Source organism: Lepeophtheirus salmonis, chromosome 2 (assembly GCF_016086655.4).
Source record: "Lepeophtheirus salmonis chromosome 2, UVic_Lsal_1.4, whole genome shotgun sequence".
NCBI classification, from domain to species: domain Eukaryota; kingdom Metazoa; phylum Arthropoda; class Copepoda; order Siphonostomatoida; family Caligidae; genus Lepeophtheirus; species Lepeophtheirus salmonis.
Genome location: NC_052132.2, coordinates 12,929,384 through 12,952,896, shown reverse-complemented (window position 1 = coordinate 12,952,896; position 23,513 = coordinate 12,929,384). Strand labels below are relative to the sequence as shown.

The 23,513-nt window shown below is 31.2% G+C and overlaps 1 protein-coding gene across 2 annotated transcripts in view; it reads right to left on the bottom strand.

Moving 5' to 3' along the window:
* LOC121132452 (alpha-2A adrenergic receptor) overlaps positions 1 to 23,513 on the bottom strand; it is a 137,553-nt gene that overhangs the window by 68,835 nt on the left and 45,205 nt on the right. For both annotated transcript variants that reach the window (XM_040727855.2, XM_071886607.1), the window contains one exon: positions 4,235 to 4,985. In XM_040727855.2, coding sequence (XP_040583789.1) covers positions 4,235 to 4,948 — 714 coding nt within the window. In that variant the 5' untranslated portion in view covers positions 4,949 to 4,985. The remainder of the gene's footprint in view (positions 1 to 4,234; positions 4,986 to 23,513) is intronic.

Genomic DNA, 23,513 nt, shown 5'->3' with positions numbered 1-23,513 from the left:
AAAAAATAGCTCTGCAAAAAAGAAAACAGCAGGGTCTATGAACGAGTTATTGGAGTTTCAAACCAGACTGATCAGAGAGCTATAAAAAAAGTGATGGAAGAAGCGTTGTGAGATGGAGAGGCCACTTTATACACCAATAATGAAGACAATCATCTCCTTCGTTGCAAGACTCTTTCGAATGAGTGTGAATAAGTCATTTGAGTTCTTTTGAACTCTTTTTTTACCCTTTTGACGCAACTCTCTCGACAACACATTTGAGGTGCATGTCGAGGGAAAGGCCTGCAGTGTACGTCATCCCAACACCAAGGCCCTCAATGTCAGTACTGGAGTGTCATGATAAAGAACTACATCTATAGAGGGTGCAAGGCCTTCCGCCACCGTGTGGAAGCGATCATGGCCACTTAGGAAGACAACAATAATGATGAACAAATCTCAGACACACATCTATTTTGGGGATTAATTTTCAATAAAAGATAATATTTAATTAATAAATTAAATCTTGTTGATTTTTAAAATTCAAGATGTACAGATTTTAATGGTTGTTTCGAGTATTTTTTTTCTTCTTTTTTCAAGTTTTTAACAACTAAGAATTGTTTATGTGTTTTTCTAATGTATGTAGAATAGAGCTACGGACTGCAGATATGAGACAGTTTTTACGTTATAACGGGCAATTAATTTATCATTATTGATTTAACAATTTTGTCATTTTGAAATGGAAAAAGTGTTACTTCCATATCACTATTAATAACTGATAAACATATCATTGATTTGAAACGGATCTCCAGCCTAATCGAGGAATCAGATAAGAACTGGATCCCAACAGCCAAAATTTAGATCATGGTCTGTTAAGAACAGAGAAACCGTAGGAGCAAAGAATCGGATCGACTCGGAACTGTAATTTAAAAATCTTGAAAGGGTTTACATTATTTTTTACTTTTGTTGACTAGTGTAATCTGATAAACTAAAAAATTTGGGATTGTTAATTCTAAAAGTTAATTATTGCATTTTGAAATACTATGACAAATAAAACACACACAAACTGATATCCAAAATATTTGCTAGTCGAAACTGTTGCTTATGTATATCTAATGATGAACTCAAAACAGTCTTTTATGAGCAGATACGAATGTTCAATCAGGTTTTGAATATAATTGAATGTAGTAGGAAAATAAGTTCAATACTAAGGAGTTAAATAAAATTGGAACAACGTTGGTCAATGGATAACAATCTCGGTAGAAATTATACTCTTTCACTCAATGTAATACATTATGTATTTGGACTTCAAAGAAGATTCCTCATTCAGATTGAGTAAATGTAATACTATATGATATTTACTTATAGTAAGTCAGTATACAAAGCCATCTAACCATTCTTTAGATTACCAATTCCAAAAAAGTGGGCCACCAAAAATACAACGGATTTACATAACCAATTATTGTGCTTCATTCTTCTTGGTTGTTCAGGACAAACTTACGGTTCACAGCCTGGTGCATTTTACGTTCAGCGGTTCGGATCTGCAATTCGTGACTTCCCAAGTATATGTAAAAGCAAATATTGTTGTTAATGGAGTGATATTTGTAAGGCTCTCTGGGCGACAAGACAAGACACGTCGCTAAAGTTGCGAAGAAGTCATGGTATGACTCCATTGCGAAGGAAATATGGCCCCCACTAGTGCAGATTTTTTTTACTTCTTAAGCCTGTTAAGTTAATTTTGACTGTCAGGTTAAATAGATAAAAATATTTAAGAAAGAACAAAACTAGTGCGTGTAATTAATGTAGTTTTCAAATGTGTATGTTATTTTATTTTATTTTTTAAATAAGGATGTGGTATAGCAACTGCTCTGTGTATATTGATACATTGATAATAGGAAATCAGTTATAATGCCAACTTCATATTTTCATTCGGTCCAGTGTTCATCATTATGATCCACTCGTTCTCCGAGATCATCACTAAAAAAGAACTGAAAACTAGACCCTCTGCTACGTTACGGAGTGGTACCACTCTTGGGCAACTATAGAATAGAAAGTGTTAAGAAGATTGTTATTTTGATTTATATAATATTTTGCTTTTTTTCACTTAGAATAGAAAAAGACGCCCTTTTTCAAATGTAGCTATCCAAAGAAAGGAACTACCAAATATTATACACATACCTTTATAATGTATTATGTGTAGGTTCCTATACTTAATATTCTTGATTAATTATCTCTCAGCCCTTGTTATAAACAGATACATAAATATAAATTCCGAAGTACCTAAAAAAGTATCTACGAGTAAATATCTATAATTAAGCTTGTAAGCGTTCCCCTATTTTGGCGTTCTGTTCAAGAAAAAAAAGAAATCAGTCTTCATCAATTATGTCCTTTTCGGTCTGCGTTCCTTTCCGCGTTCCAATCATAATGTATTAGCATATGCACAGTACGACACGAAATCGCGACTTCCACATTGATAATGTTGGGGGTGCTCATTTGAGATCTAGGTTGGAAGATTTATTAACAAACAATCTGGTGAATATTTGCGTTCAAATGAGCTACTACTTAATAAAATTGGGTCATTCATTGTCGAGATGGTGGCCAAAAGGATAACCATATCCAACTTTATTAAGGCCCAGCACAGTAACACGATAGAAAAACTGGACCGTGAATTATTCGAGAAACTCCAGGACAGAATTTTACATCACCTAAGTGGTCGATGAGGTTCCGACAGTCAAACAAACTAAGTTCCCAGCCTCTACATTGATGCTGGGAATCTTAACATCATACAAAAAGAGGATGCCCTTTATTGGTTCCAACAGGCCTGAAAATGTGAGCAAAGAAATATCAGGACATGATCAAGGAGGTAATATTACCCTCGATGAAGTCAAACTACCCAGTGGGAGACTATGTGTTCCAGAAAAACTTCGCTACCAATTATTTAAATATCCATATGCTTACATTCACAGGCAAATGATGAGCCTCAGCCTTATGACTAATAATTATTGAATTGGTCAAATTCATATGTTTGAGTTAAGGTAGAGAACTAGAAACTTTCATGGTCGATAATACGCTAACAGCCTTCAAAAAGTGCCCCTTCACCCCTACCCTTTGCCACTGACACAAAAAAGGTATCTCAAGTGTTTTTCTTTGCTTTAACAACCCTATAAATTTTTTTTTTTTAAATTGATATCTTGAATTCTTTGTAAGTACTATAGGAGTGGATTGAAAAATCTCATTTTTAGTGTTAAAAAATAAGTTCTGATCATTGAACACACGTTCCATGAAACACCGTTCAATTTTGCATTCCGTTCATAAGCATGTCTATATTTATTTATCTTCCAAACAATCCGAGTTTTTTTTTTTTTTTTTTTAAATAAATGAACGTCATCCCCCAAAATAGAAATTTATCTAGGTAAGCAAATCATCCCCTTCAGATTTTAATGTACCACTCCGTAATTTCTTTTAACTTTATGTTTCTTTTTCCTTATATTCATCTATTAACAATTTTCTCTCGCCTAATTTACTCTTGTCCTAAATGCATTAATATTAATTAAAAAAATAAACTCTGGATTATACCCCTGTTTTATATTTTTCAAGATTGTTTTTATTTTATGCATAACATATGATTTAAAAAGTTATATACTTTACCTATATCAATAATAAATTATTCCCTATGTATTGATTAAAATTGTATCCAAATTAATGCAAAAAAAAAAAAAAATACGTGAAGAAAAGTAAAGTCTATGAATTTATTTTTCTTTAAAACGTTTGATCATAAGACAGAAAGAGATACACCAAATATAAAGATGTCCAAATAAAAAAAATCTTCCAACACTTTTAAGCTTTTTTGTTTTTCAACCTCGACTTGGTTTCTTCTTGTGTATAATTGTAAGTCATAAAATGTATACACAATATCTAGGCATAATTTGCAGTAATCTTTAGAACATCTATTTGGTATCTCCCCTCGTTATGCTCTAAACAGAGTAAAAAAATGACAATATGGTTATGAAAAGGCAAATAAATATATGGCCCTTAAGTACTGCTGTAAGAAAATGTCTTATATTTATATTTAATGTAGTCAAAATATTATCAATGATATAAATATGTCAATAAGTAAAAATAAGGGAATGTAAAAGGGGAAAAGCGATTACATATTTGTTGAATGAGTAAAAAAGGGGACCTTTTATGGCTTTATATTCATAAATTAAAAGTTAATTTCCTCAGGCTAAATTCACAAATAATAAAAAACAAGGACTCTTACCCCACATTGTGGATAAACAACTAATTCAAGCGTAGACGTAAAGTTTTCCATGTTCATTCGACCAGAGTCCTGAAGATCCTGTATGAACTCCATCTGTGTCCGATTCCCCTGTTCGACAAGGATCTGCGTAAACCAAGTAAGGTCCTGATCCTGTTTCCAGCCCAGGAGCGGCGGAATGGATATGAGTCCGGATAGAATCCAAACAGTGATTATCATTATAGTGACTTTTGCCGGAGTTCTTGCATTGAGATAGTCAATGGCACGTGTGATGGACCAATAGCGGTCTAGGGCAATTAAACAAATGTTCATTATGGATGCCGTACAGAGAAGAACATCCACGGCTGCATGAATCTCACAATAAACCTCTCCAAACATCCAATAGCCCATCAACTCATCTGCCAGAGAGAAGGGCATCACTATGAGGCCAATAAGCATGTCAGCAATGGCTAATGACGCAATAAACCAGTTTTGTACGTTTGTCAAGTTATTCTCCGTTGCAATGGCAATCACGACTAACATGTTCCCAATAACGATTACTATCATCATAGCAGTCATGATGATGGCCAGAAGAATGACTTGAAGATTGGAGTAGAGAGACGGGTATTCCTTTACGATTTCCAAACTAGAGTTATACTCCATGTTGTTCTTAACAAATTTGGCTGCGTTGAGTAGGCCGTACTCATCGTTTGTGAAATATCCAGAGCTTGATTCCATTTTGAGGAACTGGGATTTTTGTTTTAATTGAGATTACCTGCAAAATAAAAAACAACAACATATATTTATATATTTTAAAACATTTGTTTCTTCCAAAACATACACGCACAAGAAACAATAAACAAATAAATTTTTAGCTGCTTTCTTTATACAGATTAAAAAGTTTTTTCAATTTGTCAAATACAAATTTTTTTTTTTTTTTGCAACAGGTTAATCAAGATATTATCTATCGATCTATTGTGCTTATTAACTAACTGCCACTAAAAAAATTCTTACTGATATGATGCACGAGTTTGTCGAGCCTATATAATAATAATAACAGTTAAACAGCCTAGCAGCTTTATCTCGGAGTAGATTTTCTTTAACTCATTCAATTCCATATCACGAAAGTAAATAAAGAATTCATTCTGCTTAATACATATATGAGCTTTGTAAAGCAATTTGATTGTTGAGCATATACCGGGTGTATGGAATTTCCACGGTTGTGACTTAACACACTCATAGCTCAGTTTTCGGTAAAGAATCTGATTTAAAATTTTAACACCAGTTGCGTGACTTTATTTATAATATTTCATATAAAATATTTGTCTCTACCTTGATAACAACAAAAAAGAGGGAGTTGTTGAAGGAGGACTTTAGCCTCAAGTTGATTTATGAATTGGTTTAACTCATTTGTAATGTAAAAAAATTAATATTTATCAGATGACATCTTTTATGAGAATTAAGAGAGAAGAATGACAACTTTAAAAACTCAAAATATTATATATAGCTTGCTTGTAGTCAACTGACGTGCTTTTTGAAGTACGAGTAGTTGTGTGTCGCCAAGTATTACTCATTTCATACATCTATCGACTTTCACATTTTCTATAAGATAATCTATATATTATATGCGAATGGGTCTGTGTGTGTATCCTGGAACACGGCCAATCCAATCAATGGATTTTACTCAAATTTTTCATGTAGGTTTTTAAGCTCCAGATATCATTTTTTGGGTCCTTCAAGCCGTTATGGCCTTAAACTAGTTTTTTTTTTTTTTCTAAATTGAGATTTATCACTAACAAACGACTACTTCATATTGGTGAAACAAAAATTAAAGATTGTAAAATCAAAAGAATTATTGAAGCTGCATGCTGGTATGTATATTTGCACATTTTTTTAAAAGGAGGCTTAAATAAGATAAAAGAAGAAAAAGACAAAAGATGTGTGACAATAATTTGAAATATGAGCAAACAATAGTCCAACTTGAATATTTTTTCTTCTCTAAACCTTATAATAATCTCTTTAAAAAAAATCAAAAGAGTTCAAAATTAATTTTAATTTCTTAATGTCCCAGGCAACGCCGGCCTCCTTGTAAAAAAGGGTTTCAAGATACATACCAACACAAATTTTACGATCCCTATTTTTTGCTTTATATTAAGTAAAAGGATTCTTAATTAATTTTAATTTCTTAATGTATCGGGCAAATCCAGGCTAACCTACTTTAGTGATGATTAAAAGTGAACTAAATGTAAGTCATCCATTCAATAAAAGGTTAATAATTTGAGCAATTTATTTATTATTTAGTCACTCACTAGAAAAAACTTGTTATAAATTTAAAAAAGCAAACATTTTATACAGGTTCCAGTGCAAAATAATTATTTGAGTTTAGATACTTATGGATTAATAGAAAAATTTGCTAAATTTTGTTTGGAATCGGAGAAAGGCACTAGCTCAAAAATTTGATAAAAAGGAAAATTATATTCTTTCTTGATTTTATAAAATTGTTTAGATCAAAAATATTTGATGAGATAATGTCATCCACAGAACATTCTGTTTATGAAGTAACAGGTTCCATTACCTTTTTATTACAGTATCGTTTTAACTCTGTCAGTACCAATACGATCAAGGTTAAGATCAAGTCGGGCCATGGGTGCACTGGCATTTTTGTTATATTACAGCAGTTTAATGGGGTCTCCTTTTTTAAGCCAAAACGTTGTTCTATAAACTCTACTTTAGTGAAGTTTTAAGTATCATGGAGACAGCTACTTCAGATATAAAGAAGATTGAATTTACAGATGAGAAGCCATGGTGCGCCGTGATATTGATTTTTGTGCAAAGCAACATCAAGATTTCACATTGGGTGATCTCAAATGTGAATAGTGTCCCAATGCTGCCCGTGCGTCAGGCTCTCTTGGATAATTTACTTTCAGACAGGTCTCTGAAATGGCTGAATGATCACGGCTTTGACTTCATTGGGAAGAAAATATTACCTTATTCAATAAATTATTTTGTTAGAGACTATATTGAATCTAAAACCAAAAGAACATATCATGTCATCAAGGTGACAATTACCAACATGGCAAGGAATTACCTTGTCAACGCTTGTTTCTCCTTCCTGACTAGATATAGACCGTCATTGATTAGGGATAAGAATATATCAAATGATCTCTTTTTCAACATTCCTAAGTACAATTCAATCACGTTTTCATGTAAATCTGCTCAAATATATTCCCTTTGTTACAATTTAAAGATTTTGAAAAATGTGCAAATTTGATATTTGCAACCTTCATAGTACCGGTATACTGAACAACATAAGAATGTGTTTGGGTTCTTCATTTACCAGAAAACTTTATTTGGTTGGCATTCTAAAAAAACAAATGTTTAAAATACGGGATCCAGGAAAATATCTGGATACTTTTAGCAATTAATATATATCTTTAAATTTAAATAATATACATATTTCTTTTCACAATTTTTCAAAATATAATAAATTTGCATCTAGTATGACCGATCTATTCTTAATTGTTATGTTTTTCACTTTAGCGAGGGTTATTTTTAGAGGCCGTGGATTCAGCTTTTTGAGATTACGTAAGCTGGCCCAACCCACAAAAAAATTGAATGTTATGTGAGGAACAAGCTAATTTTTGGTGGATTATTTATAAGTAAATAATCATTATATTATGACATTATCAAATTCTGGAATTCCCCTTAGGTATAATCACCAAGAAATCCTTTGCATAACAGGATACCTAAAGAGAAAAGCTAGTATGAATCTATCAGAGGTGTATGAATATAATATATAAGACTATGTAACAAATCCTTCTTTTCTTCTTTTTTGCTAGAGTGTAGGAATTTTTATGGATAACTTGTTTAACATATGGCTCTCCCAAGTTTATTTATTATTTTAAAAAAGTAACAAAATGGTTGTATTATCACAGGTGTTAAAAATGTGTATAATTTAAATATATTACTTTTTTACTTTCTTTCACGAGTTATAAACAAATAATTAAGATTTTTGTTGAAATATATAACAACTTAAGGCCTTTTTTCCATAAATTAAACAACCTCATTTATTAAAGCACATTTATTTTTGTAAGATATACAAAATTCATTGAAAGTGTTTGTCATTTTCGCCAATTATTCTCCCATATACAAAGCCTAAAAGATTTGCAGACTTTGACGTCTGCAAGGGAAAGTTTTTTGCTTTACTTGATGATGGATGCCTTCAAGAAAATCGGTGATTAAAGATTACATCAAGTTGTTCGTTAAGTATAAGTTTTTATTAATTTTATTAGTATAATATCTATATTATTGAATGATTAAATATTTCTATTAAGTAGTGGAATAAAATACTACATTATAGTTGATTTTTTTCATCAAAATGTGTTCCAAATATATGTTTTGTTGGGGATGAATTTTCTTAGAGGTGAACTTTGTTCGTGATAAACTTACTTCAGGATGAACTTTTCTTGGTGTGAAAAGTAGGAAATGAGCATTACAGGTGTGAAAAGTGTGCACTAAAGTTTAATTATCAAAACATTCACTAGAAAAGACCGTCATTTGTTGCTGTTCTTTTTTACTTAAATTTACAAATATAAAATCATAAATACAGGCCTTCCACCCCTCCTTTTTTTACTGGTTTTGCCCATGACACCCATTTTTTTCTTAAATAAACCATTTCATTGTATATATATATATTAAATAAGAAATGGCGGTTTTAAACAAGATCATTGATATATTTTTTATTCGGAAATAAAAAAAAATCACGTGTACTGAAATAAAAATATGTTTCATCCCCGCCAATTAAAAATATTATTCTAGTTTATTTTTAAATTATCTTATTTAACAAATAAGTAAATTCTAAGATTAATATTATTTGTATCAATAATTGAATTCCTACAGATTTATTCAATTTTAATTACCAACCTAAGGAGGTTTTTATTACAAGATTCTTGTAATTAAAGGTACCCTCTTGTTTAAAAAAAAATCCGTTTACACTCACCACACACCATACGTAAACGGATTTCCCGGAATTTTCTACATTAGAAGCCCTTATCTAATTTTTAATCCGGGTTTGGTAAAATTTGGTTAATTTGTTCACTTTCCAAGTAGTCTTTTGGTTTGCCTATAGCCCCTCCCACCTCCAAACAAAAGAATTATTCATTTTAACACAAAAAAAAAAAATATATTTGAAATAAAATATAATTTTTCAAGTTATTTTTCCAAAAAAATTTATTTTTTGTAAATAGCAATAAATTTTTCAAATTTTTCTCTAAAAAAATTAAAATTGGAAATTTATTTACAAAAAATTTTATAAATTAAATTATTTTTTGTAAACAGTGTTAGATTTTTGAATTTTTTTGTCAAGAAATGTGGATTTTTAATTTTTTTTTCAAAATATTTTATTTTTTGAGAGTTACTATGGTTTTCTCCTCCAAAAATATAATCCTGCCGCATCCCTGTACATCCTGTTAGAAATATATAAGACAAAATATATATGTACAACTACAACAAGAATAAAATATTGAATTATCTTTAGAAAGAGAGCTTCAAGTAGTATTTAGAAGGAGATAGAAAGCAAAGAAAGTGTCAACAAACGCATTTTATTTGAATATTCTGATAATAAAGACTTGAATGCATTTGTAATGCATTATGTGTGCAAGGATAAGGATATCAAAAAATATATATACCTACAATCGTAATATATATGGTAATAAGGGCGTACGATGAAAATATTAGCTTGTCTTGTCAAATTATTTATTATTTTAATAGGCAAATTTTACATGTATATTTAAATTTGTAGAGTTTTAAATTTAAAAAAAATTAATTTTCGGGAATTTTTTTTAATAATCCACAGTTATTCACAAAAAAACTAAATTTATTGAAAAGAAAAATCAATTTCTTTTAAATTGTTTCCCCACTTTCATTGTTTCTCCTTTGGCCGAAGCAATGAAGTACATAATAAAATAAAAAAACAGAAGCTGATATCCACATTCAAAAATAAAAAAGAATAAGGGTAGTGGAGGAATTAATGATATCAGACATTATAACTGATCCAGCCATAGTACTACTGAAATTGTAAATAAACTCGAGATATATAAATAAGGAAAAGAATAAGGCAAAAAATTATTCTAACCAATTAATGAGTGGTAAAATTTTTGTGGGAAGATGGAGTGAGACAAATTTTTTGAACTCTAACTTCGAGTCAAGTGCTCAACAGATATAAAAATTGCATCAGGATCAGCCTATGTTATACACCTAGGAACGCAGGAAATGTTCTCAATGTGTTTTTATAGGTATGTGTTTAAATATAACTAAAGAAAGTAAACATCTCAATGTGTTAAATTGAATACTCCACGATATACAACATTGTCCATAAATGCATATCTTTCTATAGGCAAATAATAAATAGATAAGCTTAAATTATATTACCTTTAATGCAAGATCTGTTTCTACTTAATCCAAAGTTTATAAAGAATTTTGTTCCAGTTGAAAAGTGGGTATCATTTTAATTGAGTGAAATATATATTTGTCTCTTTAAATGTTATTGATAAATACACATGAACAGTAAGGTGTTTCATATTTTTGATTTTCTTGACATGTACTAGTCTCGGTTCAAAATCCATTACTATTGATAAAAAAAATAGTTTCAGCGAAATCCAAAAATATTTCAAGGTGACTCCACGGTCTCAAAATTTAAATAAATTGCCAATATTTAAAGAAAAAACTAAATTCTTCTTCAATTATCATGAAAAAGTTTTAAGGTACAACTTTTTATTTATAATGATTTTCTAAAGGTGACCAAATTTACTATACGATAAATTAATGTTTTATATGGGCAAAAATTTTTTAATTTAAATTATAATTATAAATACTTTAAGCGAAAAATAAAACATATGGAACGTATGGGGTGCCCTGTTTTTATATTTTTTCTTTTTTTCCCACAAAACATCGAAATTTTATGATATATTTTCATATGGTTAAATTGTTAGAGTTACAAATTTTTGTTATTAAAAAGAATACCATTGGTAATGTGTATGTTTAGAGTGGTTTTTTATATTGATAGGGTCGTATTTAGTTTTGTCTATCATTTCCCACATTTTTGGAATCGTTTGAAGACTAGAACCTCGTTAAGAGTGTTGTTTTACATGTATTCTTTACAAATTGAGTTAATTATTAATTCTATAACGTGATGTCTACATGCAAACAGTTATGACTTTATACCAAGCATTTTCTATGACAAAACCCAAGTTCAAGCTTTTCTACCTGTGTTTGAGCTAATTGTATCAAAACACATTACTTTAATATTGTCTGCTACTCCCCACTCTTTATCGGCTTCAAAAATTGCAGTAGCTTGCGCTTCACGTGTACCAGATGAAAGCTTAGGAACTCAAAGTAATTTGCCTATTCTGGAAATTATTATTTGAAAAAGATCGACCATATCTTTTCCAATAAGATGGGACACCATTTTACAATCCCAATTGATAACCAGCGGAATTTTATATCGGAATGTTCTTAATATTTTTTGATCTATATTCAATTACCTTCTTACGAATAGTACATTGGTTAAGATCAAACTCCTTAATGTTTTCGCCAATACTCTTGACTGATTCTACTAATATAAAAACAGCTTTTCAATTAGGCACTTTTGTGCAATCAAGAGATTATGCAACTTCTATAGTAATTAAAGTTTTTTCCTCCTTTAAAATTTGATTGAGTATAGCCTAGTTCTTCTGCTCTATTAATATTTTCGTCCTAAAAATATAATACGAGTGATTAAAATTATAATTAAAATTACTCTTGATGTGCACATCAGAAATTATGCTTCATAGAGGGCAATTTGATAAATAGTCCTGCAAGGGACCGATAAATGGGACTAATTTAACATCCCCAATTAAGGACCAATACAATGAAAACAAAGAATAGTATTTTGCAGAAAATAGTAAAATGTAAAAATATAACATGTTATAATTATCTCTTCAACTGTTTTGCAGTGTACTTCATATTATGAATATTTTTTTTTGATCAGAAAGAAATGATAAATTTTAGAGTAAATTACCTCATCTTTAAACAATTATAACACATAAAAAGAGGTATTGTGAACTGTTATAATGATAATTGAGAAGTAACTTCTTTTTTTTAAATTGACAATTTTCAAAACTTTGATCCCTTTGAGCTACTCATAATACTTTTCAATTGGGCTGAAACATTGCTCATTGTATTTTTTTATGAATAAGAACGTATTTTTAACTGGCGAACCGGACATTTCAACAAAATGAAAAGTAAGAAACACCATAATGTACAGCATGCAGCCCTTTTTTTAAAAACGCACATTGAGTATCTGCTACAGCTGCATGTAGAATGTCGTTTGGTCTTTTAGTGGCAAGCCAAAAGTGTTTGGTGTTAGTTAAAAAAATGGTATCCATAAATAAAGTTTTTATTCGAAACTCGTGTAAGAGGTAGAGTGTTCCGGCTGTGATCCGTGAAGAAACAACGTTGAGATTGTAAGCTTCTTCAACCTAAATAAGTAAAGCCATAGATTAAGGAAGTTGCAGATGGAAGGTCATTCGTCTGGCAACAATACTCTGCTCCGTACAACACTGCACAGAAAACATTGATCTAATTGTCAGAATATTTTTTCCATTTCATTGTAACCAGGGGTTGGCCTTCAAGCTCACCAAACTTTAAACTTTAATGGTGTGTGTATAGTTGAGCCACCTACTAAGAAATCCTATTGCAAATACAAAATCCAAGTTGATGTCTAGGATCTGGTAGGAATTCCAGAATCTACATCAGGAGACTGTCATCAAGACCTGCCCCGTTTCCTAGATATTAATCTATTTTATTTAATAAACAAAAAGATTAAGCTTTCATTTGAAATTTGTTTTATAAAGGTCGGATGATTATTTTAAAAAAAAATCAATTAAAAATAAAGATTGTGTTGGCTGTAAACTAGGAGTTGCATCCTGTAAATCCAATTCGTATTTGATGATTTAGTTCATTTCTTATCCATTAGTGTAACAGGACTGGAAAGACACAGCCCATTTGATAATACACATTCTCTAAGTACACCATTTTGTAGAATGTACAGCCTTTGTGACCACCCCGTTTTGAAAGGGGAGGTAATAACTTGTAAGTTGTATAAAATATAACCTTAGCCCACCCAAGTTTTCTTTCCAGTTGGCAGTTCTGAGGAGTGGTTTATACTTTCCAAATCAGTTATCATTATTCCTTATAAAAATAATCACTAGTGCATACAAAGATGAAAAATATAACGGAGGATTCGTTGTGATTATAAGTGAAAGCCCCTAATGAACTAATATTAGATCTGAGGGTCGACATCAAAGTAAAATGTCCTGGCATGTTACGGAGTGGGATTTCAGGGGAAAATTGCATCTGGTTATACTCTCAAGCAGCAATTCCAGCAATACGATCGATTGAGACAAAGAGTTTCATAATCCAATATACAAAAACTCTTTTGCAAGAGATGTCCTTCTTTCCCTCTGCTGGATAAAAGGTCACAGTAACGTCAATGGAAATGTGGTAGCTGATATGCTAGCAAAAGCTGGAGCTCTGAATTGAATTCCTACCCAAATTATAGTCAGTCATCTCATAGGGAGAAGGTATCTGCCCATTACATAGACAAATGGCAGACACTTTGGGCTTACCTTGCCTAATCCAGTCAAAGCTATCTGATACTCACAAGAGTTTGATTTAGAATATAAAAAAGTATATTTTGAAAGGAAAACGGAACTCCATGGCTCGGTTTACCACTGGGCATTGTCTCTTTTTAAGAAGTTCTAATTTATTTATATTTTCTCTAAGAAATACAATTTTTTAATACTTTGGAATTTTTTCCAATACTAAGTATACCTTTCCAGTGTCCAGTTAGGTAGTCTAAATATGAACTTGAAGTTTACATCAAAATTCCATAAACATACCCTCATGGACAAGTTCATATTGGTTGTTTTGATTATTTCTGTGTTGCATTTAATTTTTCTCAACTTTTCCATTAAATATTTTGTGTCTGTTCTTAGACTTGAGAATGTTTTCCCCAACTTTTTATATGGTCGACGACCTCAAATCCAGCCATGGATTTGAATTAAATTTATTGAAACCAATTTCAATGTTGTTGTTCTTTTGTTGTTGGTATCAAAACCCGTTATCTTTTTAAAACATTCGTAAAGTCTTGTTTTATTCTCCAGTTCTTCTTCCAAAGTGCTTTCTAAAAAAAATATAGTTTTTATCTACGTAAAATTGACATGGAACTTTTTCCCTCCGAAATTGATTCCAAATAATTGATTGTTTTTTACCCCTCTTGTAACTCAAAATCCTAATTACTTATTATATTTGTAAATAAATATTGCTAGTGAGTCGCAAAAAGCAAAAGATACAAAGTGAAACAAATCCTTCTTTATTTATATATATATATACATATATTGTAGACTATTCCGTTCGATAAATGGTGTTGCGTCCAATAATGATCCTGATAGTAGTTTGGAAAACATGTACAAACAACAAAATAAGTCATATACTCCTCTAAATTATTATTGTCTTCTAAATCATTATTATCCGCAATATTATACTTATGTTGGTTCATCCTTTAGATCCTTTTTTTCTAGAGCTTGATGTTATGTAAACGTCCTTTTTTAAATAGAGTAAATGTAACACACACACAAAAAAATACCCACATCGATAATAATAATTATATTGAACCCTCATAAAAGGGTCTAGCAACATCAAGGTTAATGCTTATTGCCACAACATATGCGTGCCTACTCCTATTATATATTAAAGAAAAGATAGCATCATTTATTTTTATACCTACCTTTGACTCTCTTTTATCACTTTAATTTAGTAAATATTTGCTTGTGAATGTGCTTTGGCAGTACTATCGTTTTACCCCTTTCTAACAAAGGTTTATGGGAGCTTTTTGTTGTTATTATTTTGGGGGAACAGGGAGGGGGAGGCCCACATTTATTTTATGAGGCTTATATATGTATACAACCTCGTGTATACCTACGCACAAATACATTTAAAAAAAGTGGAAATGACCTTTATGTATGTTTTTGGATAACTTTTAAGGACAAGGATTCTGCTCGTACAGGGTCGTTCAGGTAAATTCAGACTACCGCCATTACATCCTCATCAATAAAGGAAGCAAGTAAACTTTAAAAATTTTATATAGAAGCTTAAATAATATAAAAAAATCATTCGACGTGTCCACCATTTTCATCAATCATTCCCTTGATACGAGGCCTGAAGGATTTGAAGGCCCTGATCAAGTCTGCGGGGAATAGTTTGTTCGAGTACGTGATGATGGAGGCCTTCAAGGAATCAATGCTGTTGTGTAGACTCCTTGGTTCGGTTTACCACTGGGCATTGTCTCTTTTTAAGTTAAAAAACGTGACAGAACAAAAAAACCCGAAAAACATAGTAAAGTAAATGCAAATGTAAATAATATAAATACGTGGCACACCCAAAAAGAATTAGCTAGAAATGGCTTGATGTCAGCCTAACTTCCCTACCAAAAGAAAAAAGGTAGTGTATTACAAAAAGCTAGTCAAACGGTAATATAAATTATGCTTGACAATGCCATTCTTTAATAGATGATATTTTGAGCATTTTATGGAAAAGATAGCCTTTTCTAGATAGTTTTATCTTTTTGTTTAAAATTCGATGAAGTGTAATTAGCTCTTCAATTACACGTATATGAGACAAACTGATGAGGTCAAAACTTTGGAGATTGGATTAATAGTTCTCCTTATCTCCCAATGAAGGAAAAAACAAATAAACCTGGCGTTTGCATTTTCTAGGAAATTAATGAAGTAGTTTTTGGAAGGATTTCAGATCCGTACATTAAAATCAGGAGGACAAAAAGTTTATCCAGTTTTACCATGAACAAAGAATCATGAGTTGTGAAGCTTTTTTAAATAATTTCCCTCTTTCGAAGGTCCTTATAAATATTGACGAATAAATAAATGCAAAAAAATATACATATATATTTGCATCTGCAGAGCATAAATTAATGAAATATCTCAACGTATTTTTGCATGTATCGTCCAACATTACATATGTATATTCAAACAACTACTATCTGATTTTCTACCATATAACAAAAGATATCTTCAACTTTTTTTAAATTTTATTTGCTTACAAATTTATTCATATAGTAGTGTTGTTCTGTATACGAGTATATTAATTTTACTGGGGAACTGTTTGTTACAAGACAGTACTTTACCAAATTTATTGTTAGTACGTGAAAGCTATCATTTTTGGGAAGGGCTTGATTTTTGGAATAAAACTAATCAAAAGAAAAAAATTTTGAAAACAAATTCCAAACTCCTTAGCTATTTACAAAGAAATAGATTTTTTCAAGAAAAATTCAAATACTTGATTTTTTGAAAAATAATTTCAAACATAATTTTTTTTTTCTTTTTAAATTTAATAATTTAAAATTATTGTGGGTAAAAAATTACAAACATCTAAATCTATTTACAAAATATTAATTTTTTAGTAAAAAAAAATTGACAAATTAAATTTGACACAATAAATATTTTTGGAAAAAATCTCAAAAAATCCATATCTTTTCACAATTTTTTTTTAAAATATTAAATATTTTTTTCTGTTGTATAACTTGCCAGAATGCTGCAATATTTAACAGCAAAATTCGTAGATTGGGGGATAGGGGAAGGCAACAGCTCTTTTGTCATTGAGTTCATCGAGAATGTTAGATTGTATTCTACCCATTCGATGATAATTTCGTCAGGCTCATCCCGTTTATTTGATCTTTCTGGCCCCTGAGGCATTCCATGGTAAGTGTAAACACTTTTAGGAAATTTTTGGTGAGAATATTTATCCCAAAAAAAGAATATTATGTTAAAAATTTTAGAATTATGCGTGAACTAGGGCCCATTTTGGAGTCCCTCAAAGTTTGAGCCCATTCGAAAGACTTTCGAACATGAGTGAACCATAACTTCATATATAATATGCCAATATATTTTTTTTTTTGCATTAAAATGTTATCAGGAGTAATGACTTTTTTTCACATTTGATAAAAAATGGGATATGTGCAAAAAATACTATGAAAACATTATTGCATAATATAAGAAATAATTCCCCGGTTGGGTTTGAAAATTGATTTCGCCAATTGTTTAAGAACTTGAACGTATTGATCTTCTATATTTTTGCATAAAATTACAGTGGGATCACAATGGCGTAACCTTCATTTGTGCTTACAACTGATAAGGTCATAATTACTAATATAGTAAATTCTGTCTTTTTTTATTATTATTTAAATATGTAATTCTTTGTTGAATTTTTGTAATCTTGTCAGTTAAGGATTTCTATGATTCATCATATTTATCAAAATAACATACTTTATTTTTTCATAGGACTTAATTAAATGTTTTCTAAATTGATAATTATGAGATACAGAGTTTAATACATTAAAACAATAGGGTTCTTATCTTGTGACTATACTATCTGGATATTTTCTAGACGACTCTAAATCTGCTTATATTACCCTCTCTTTGGGTTCAAAGGAGATGGAGGCATGAGACTGTAGTTGCTCCCAATAACCGCAACGTTGATGATGCTTGCCGGAAACTTGGTTTTAAAGACGCGTGGGTCATTATCTCTCTGTGTGGCCAAAAATTTGTCTGTCTGGATGATGTGAGATCTATCAACAGTCCCTTGGTTCTTATCCGAATGATAGATGATTTGGTAAGTATATCATTTGAAATTGCTCAGAAATTTGCTTCTGTAGGCAGCCCGGGTGGCCTTCATGTTGTCTGTAAGGATATGTCTATTGTAAAGGCGGTAAGAATTCATTCTCAAATCAGTGTTTATGGCCTTAGACACTATTGCATGGCTTACTTGGCACTTTTTGGTTACAATGTTGATCAAAGTTCCAGCAGGTCCCTTCAAGGACCACTTTAGGGCTACAAGGAATGAAGAAATATGTTTTTTTATCATTCCGGAACTTGTGTTTTTTTTTCTTATTTGTAAACTTCATCTTCCACATCTTCCAGCAGCGGGTGTAGACCTCGTAGACTGTGCTCTTTTAATACCCGAGCATATTCTTGAAGTACGTTGGACTGTGTTCTGCGCAAGCCAATTCAATGATATTGTTCCTTTAGGCCTGCTTCATCGTAAATTATTTGTTTCGAATTAAAAGTTGCTAAACTAACTTAAAGTTAAGGGTCAACCTTTACTTTAAAATAATGGATTTAAATACTTTCCTTATTGTGCATGATGTAGTTATAGATGGTCCGGATATACCAGAACGATCCTGTACATCCTATATGTTGGAACCCGAACCGCTAAAAACATATTTTAACAGTGACTAATATATAGATATTTATAATATGTATTTTATGTTCGTAGGCCCATAATTCTTTCAATTAAGGCATACAGGCATTAAAGATGGATGATGAAATTTACATAAGTGTGTCTTTAGACATAATTCTAATTTCATAATTTATAGTTTAGAAATCTAAATAGTTAAATATTTAACTTCATATACAAATTTACATATAAATGCCTGTATGATTGAATCTAAACAGAAAAGGGGGTAATAAAAAAAAGACAAAAATACTCACATTCGGCATTACATGCATATACAGACAATTCAAAGTCATTCATGTTGAAAGCAATAACGTTATATTTTTTTTACTTTAATTCAACTTAAAGCGTAGAGAATATATGATAAAAACTGCTTTACATTTTAATTTAAAAGCATACATAATATATATCCTTGATTCTAGCAATGCCATATATAAGTTTTTGTACAGAGTAGAGACTCATAACTTGCAAAAGCATTTAATTACAATTTTATTCCTTTTATTTTCTATTACAATGTTTCATTACGAAACAAACGACACCATAAACAAAAAATTAACAAGTATTGATATTATCTTATGTCTTAATGTATAAAATTGTCTAGGCAGCAACATAAAAGACAACACGATTGCAATCTCCTCCCCGTGGATGCCGAGTAAATCGGAGAGACCATTGCCAAGTCCGTACGGACTGTCTCCAACATTAAAAAGTCTATTAGAACCTTATGTAGCTGATAAGAACCACAACTTCTGCAGCCACAATATAGCTGACTTTTGGCCCTCCTCTACCCCTGCCCTCAACTTCCTAGACTTTTCAGTTTGTTGCGTCTTCGAAATTAACGTCTACCGCACACCTCATCAAAATTTACCTCTTTCTCTCTGTATTTTGTCTCTTGTTATATCAAGGAGATTATTGTTTTAAAATGCTGCTTAAAAAACAACTGTTGAAATACGTTCAAGGAGTTTAATGGGTCAGAAACACCTGAAAGGAAGACTCAGAATCATTTTGAGAGAAAACATCGCACTCAAGACATCCTGAAGACCCTGCAAAACATGATCGACTACAACCCCTGCATCTCCGTGAGGAACCCGGATGGTTGGATGAACGGTTACCCACACACCATCAGGACCGCCGTCTACTGTTACCTGTGATGTAAGAGCTAGGTTTTAAAGGTCAGGCTGATAACGTTGGAGGTTTTGAATGTCAACTCTAGTTGAGTAAAGTTCGAAGCATTGAGCAGCTGGAAGAATTCAGTTCTTCCCTGACGATTTTTTTTTGTGTGGACTCCAAGGTCAATAGGATGAATGACGGATAGATTGCATGGAACTATGATGATGTGCCAATAATAGGAAGGACCAAGTTTCCAGCATCGGTACGCATCCTTTTTTTCGAGCGAGGAAAAAAGTCGTGAACCTACACTTTTTTACCAAGGGGCAAAACATGGATGTCTTCAGGGACGTGTACAGATAATTTTATACCTGTTTTGGTAAAAGAAATTGAGGCTTTCTACATCAAAAGATCTGAATCCCTTTAACTACTATGTGCAGGGCATCTTGGAGATAGAGTCTAATAAAAGTACGCACCCCACTGCTGACTCGTAGCAGGCTTTCATTCTCAAGGCAGTGGACAAAGTGGAAAAGGATTTTCTCATCAAGGCCTGTGTTAAGTTCAAGGGATGGTTGGATCCTGTGGTTATAGCTGGGGGAGGTTGGTTATAGTGATTGACTTCACTATGTAACTGTACATTAAAGAGCAAAATATTTTTGAATTGCTAAACTATTGCTGGGAAAGGAATTGTAATATGTATTATCCTTACATTATCCGGATTTAAAATCCCCAACCTGTATATACCTATATCAGAGTGACAAAAATATAGGAACTTTTTTAAGATAAAAAAAAAGTATTTTTCTTTCTCTGTATTGCATAAATTTGAGAGCTATAATATTTGATAAAATATAGATAAGACTCAAATATCTTGCCTTTTTTACAAATATATTTTTTCAAAGGCACATATCTATATTTTTCTAGCAAGTAATTATCTTATTTCTTTTGATCTTTTATTAAAATATAAATCATTTATCCTCTACTTATACCAAACAAACAATAGTGAAAATAATGGATACAACTATGTGGTATAACATTCCCTTTCCTTTGGAAGTTTAGTACTTCAAGTCTGACTACTAAGGACATATGTTTAATTAATGGACATGAAAACAAGATGACCCAAAAATCATGATTTAGATAATGATGGCTCAGCATGAGGTTCTTTATTCTCATGTACCATAATTCGTTGAAGAACATACATGTAATCCAAGCTCAATTTTCAGGTAAATCATTTTTATTGGTTTTTGTTAAGTTATATTGCTGTTAAGAGAAGATACATTAATAATCGATTAATAGAGCTCAGACTCATATTTATTTATAGTATTGATTTTGTTGAAATTCGATCGTTAATCAATCAATTATATATTGTTAAAGGTCAGATTTTATTAGACCACTCGATAATATATAAATTTTGCATTTACCTCAATGTACGTGTTATTATTTTTACATTTTAATGCATATATGTAACAAGAACCCAAAAATTAGTTGATATGCAGCGGAGGTATAAAAATAAAACTTAATTATAATTCTTTGAAACTTTTTGTTTAGTGTAGTTACATATTTTTTTATAAATTGAATAATGACTAGAGATGAGAAAGTACCTTTTTAAGAAGAGTGAAGGTATGCAAAAAAAAACAAAAAAACTTCAATAAAACTAAATGTAATAATTATGCTGCTGTATGCTAAGTTGATGTTGTTGTTGCCTTAATGGGCTCCTCAATTGCCCTTGAGAATCTTTCTAGAGCACTATATATTTTTACTTTTTAATGTAATTATATAAGTTTTTTTATCTCTTCAACTATGCAAAAATAAAGTCAAACATGATTGTAGTCATTTTGAAATGAATACAATAAGATTAGGATAAAAATCCAGTCTATTTAACTATATGTTGACTTTCAACATAAAGTCAAACTTTTAACAAGCACTTAGTTTAGTTTTAATTAACGATCCACTCATAAATGTTGATAGTATTCCAAATATTGACTGGATTTATAAATCAATAATATTATGATGAATAATTTTATCTGAATATATTACATGAATAATACATAAAGAGTGGAATTATACACCAACTATGTTGAAAGTAATGTACTACAGGGTGATGACATAAAAATAGAAATTTTAAAAGCAGTTTTAACTTCTACATATTTTTATTTTGTGCCATTTTTATGCAAACTTTTTAAGCAAAAGTTGGTAATTCAACAATTTTCTATACTTTTTTTCAATATGCCCCCCCCCCAATTTTGAACGGGGACAAATAGAAGCACAGCTGGCCTTGATGAAGTTGGAAGAAAAGTTGTTCCGCTCCTCCGTGATCACAGCCTTCAGGGCCTCGAAATTCGGATGAGAAGTCTTGTTTGTCTAACCCTTCAAGTTGCACCCAGCACCGAAGTCTAGGAGGCTTCCGTCGGGTGAGGACAAAATACAGAATTCTGCCAAGCAGAAGGAAGCCATGTTCTGTCTGCAGACATGCTGCACCTTCTTGGACGTATTTGCCAGGGCGCCGTCATGGGAAATATGATCTTCAACCATGGCAAGACATAGTACCTGAGGAACATGTGGTAGACGTCCGTGTTAGCTTTCTTGTTGGCCTTGAATAAGTATAGAGGTATCTTGTTGCCGTCGGAAGCCCCGACGCTGAGGAAAATGAGCTTAGCTGGACGTTTGGCCTTGAAGTCTCTTTCAAACTGAGCTCTTGATTCAGTTAAAAAGCTGTCATTTTTCCTGTTCAGAACTGTGTCCACCCTAAATACCTTATTGAATTGTGCGCGGACGAGATCACACACCTTATAACGTTTTGCTTGTTGCTCAGATATTTTTGATTGCACATAAACAAATCAAATTATCAAATCGTAGCTTTTTGTCAGCTCTTTCGAATGGCGGCAAGTAAAAAATTGTGATACTTTAAAACGTTCTCCAAAAGGATTCTAATTTTTGAGTCCTCACCCTGGGCACTAGATTGTTAATATATTTTTACAAAAACACTACGTTATAATATTACAAATTAATTATATGTAAATATGATTCGTAAATGATTCATTTACTGCGAAATTTAAACATTATGTGTGTGAGAGGAAATTTAATTTTACAAAAACAAAGAATAATTACTCCACAAATGAGTCATACTTTCACAATTATTGTTTTAAATACACATATCCCATGTGCTAAATTTGTGGAACATACTATCGCTAGGGAATATTAAGCTAAACATTAATTCATTTATATAAAAACTCATATGAAGGTTTTTAAAATGAAATCATCAAAAAAATTGAGTAATCTATAAAATATTTATATTTTTTGTTAATTGAATTATTTTTAATTAAAAAAAAAATGAAAAGTCGACGGATTCCTTGCACTAAAGAAACTTTAATGAAAGGGACTACAGTACATAAATAGGAAAAAGTAGTCATCACCTTAAATCTGATAGATTAAATTTCTTGTATAGTGATGTGTTCATATTTAATCTCGTCTCCTTGGTAGGGATGGGACTTTTAGGGAGAAATGAAAAAGTTTTATTCTCTTCGTGGTCACCAGCTATTGAGATGTTAATTATGTATTGGATTAGAGAATCTTTGCCGTTCACAATTTTTACGTTGGAAAATTTTCCATGCGGAAAATTGACTTTCTATTATTTTTGAAAATATCTGAATAAATACTCACTTAATAAAATAAATCAAGGACATATTTGAATTACATTTGACCAGAATTATTTATTTGCCTGATTGAAATACTATTTATTAAAAAATATATGAATTACATTGATACACCGTGATATCATTTGAATACTTACAAATCCTTTTTACCTCCATTTTTTATTCATATTTTTCGGAATATCATATATTTCGGAATACATTCTTCT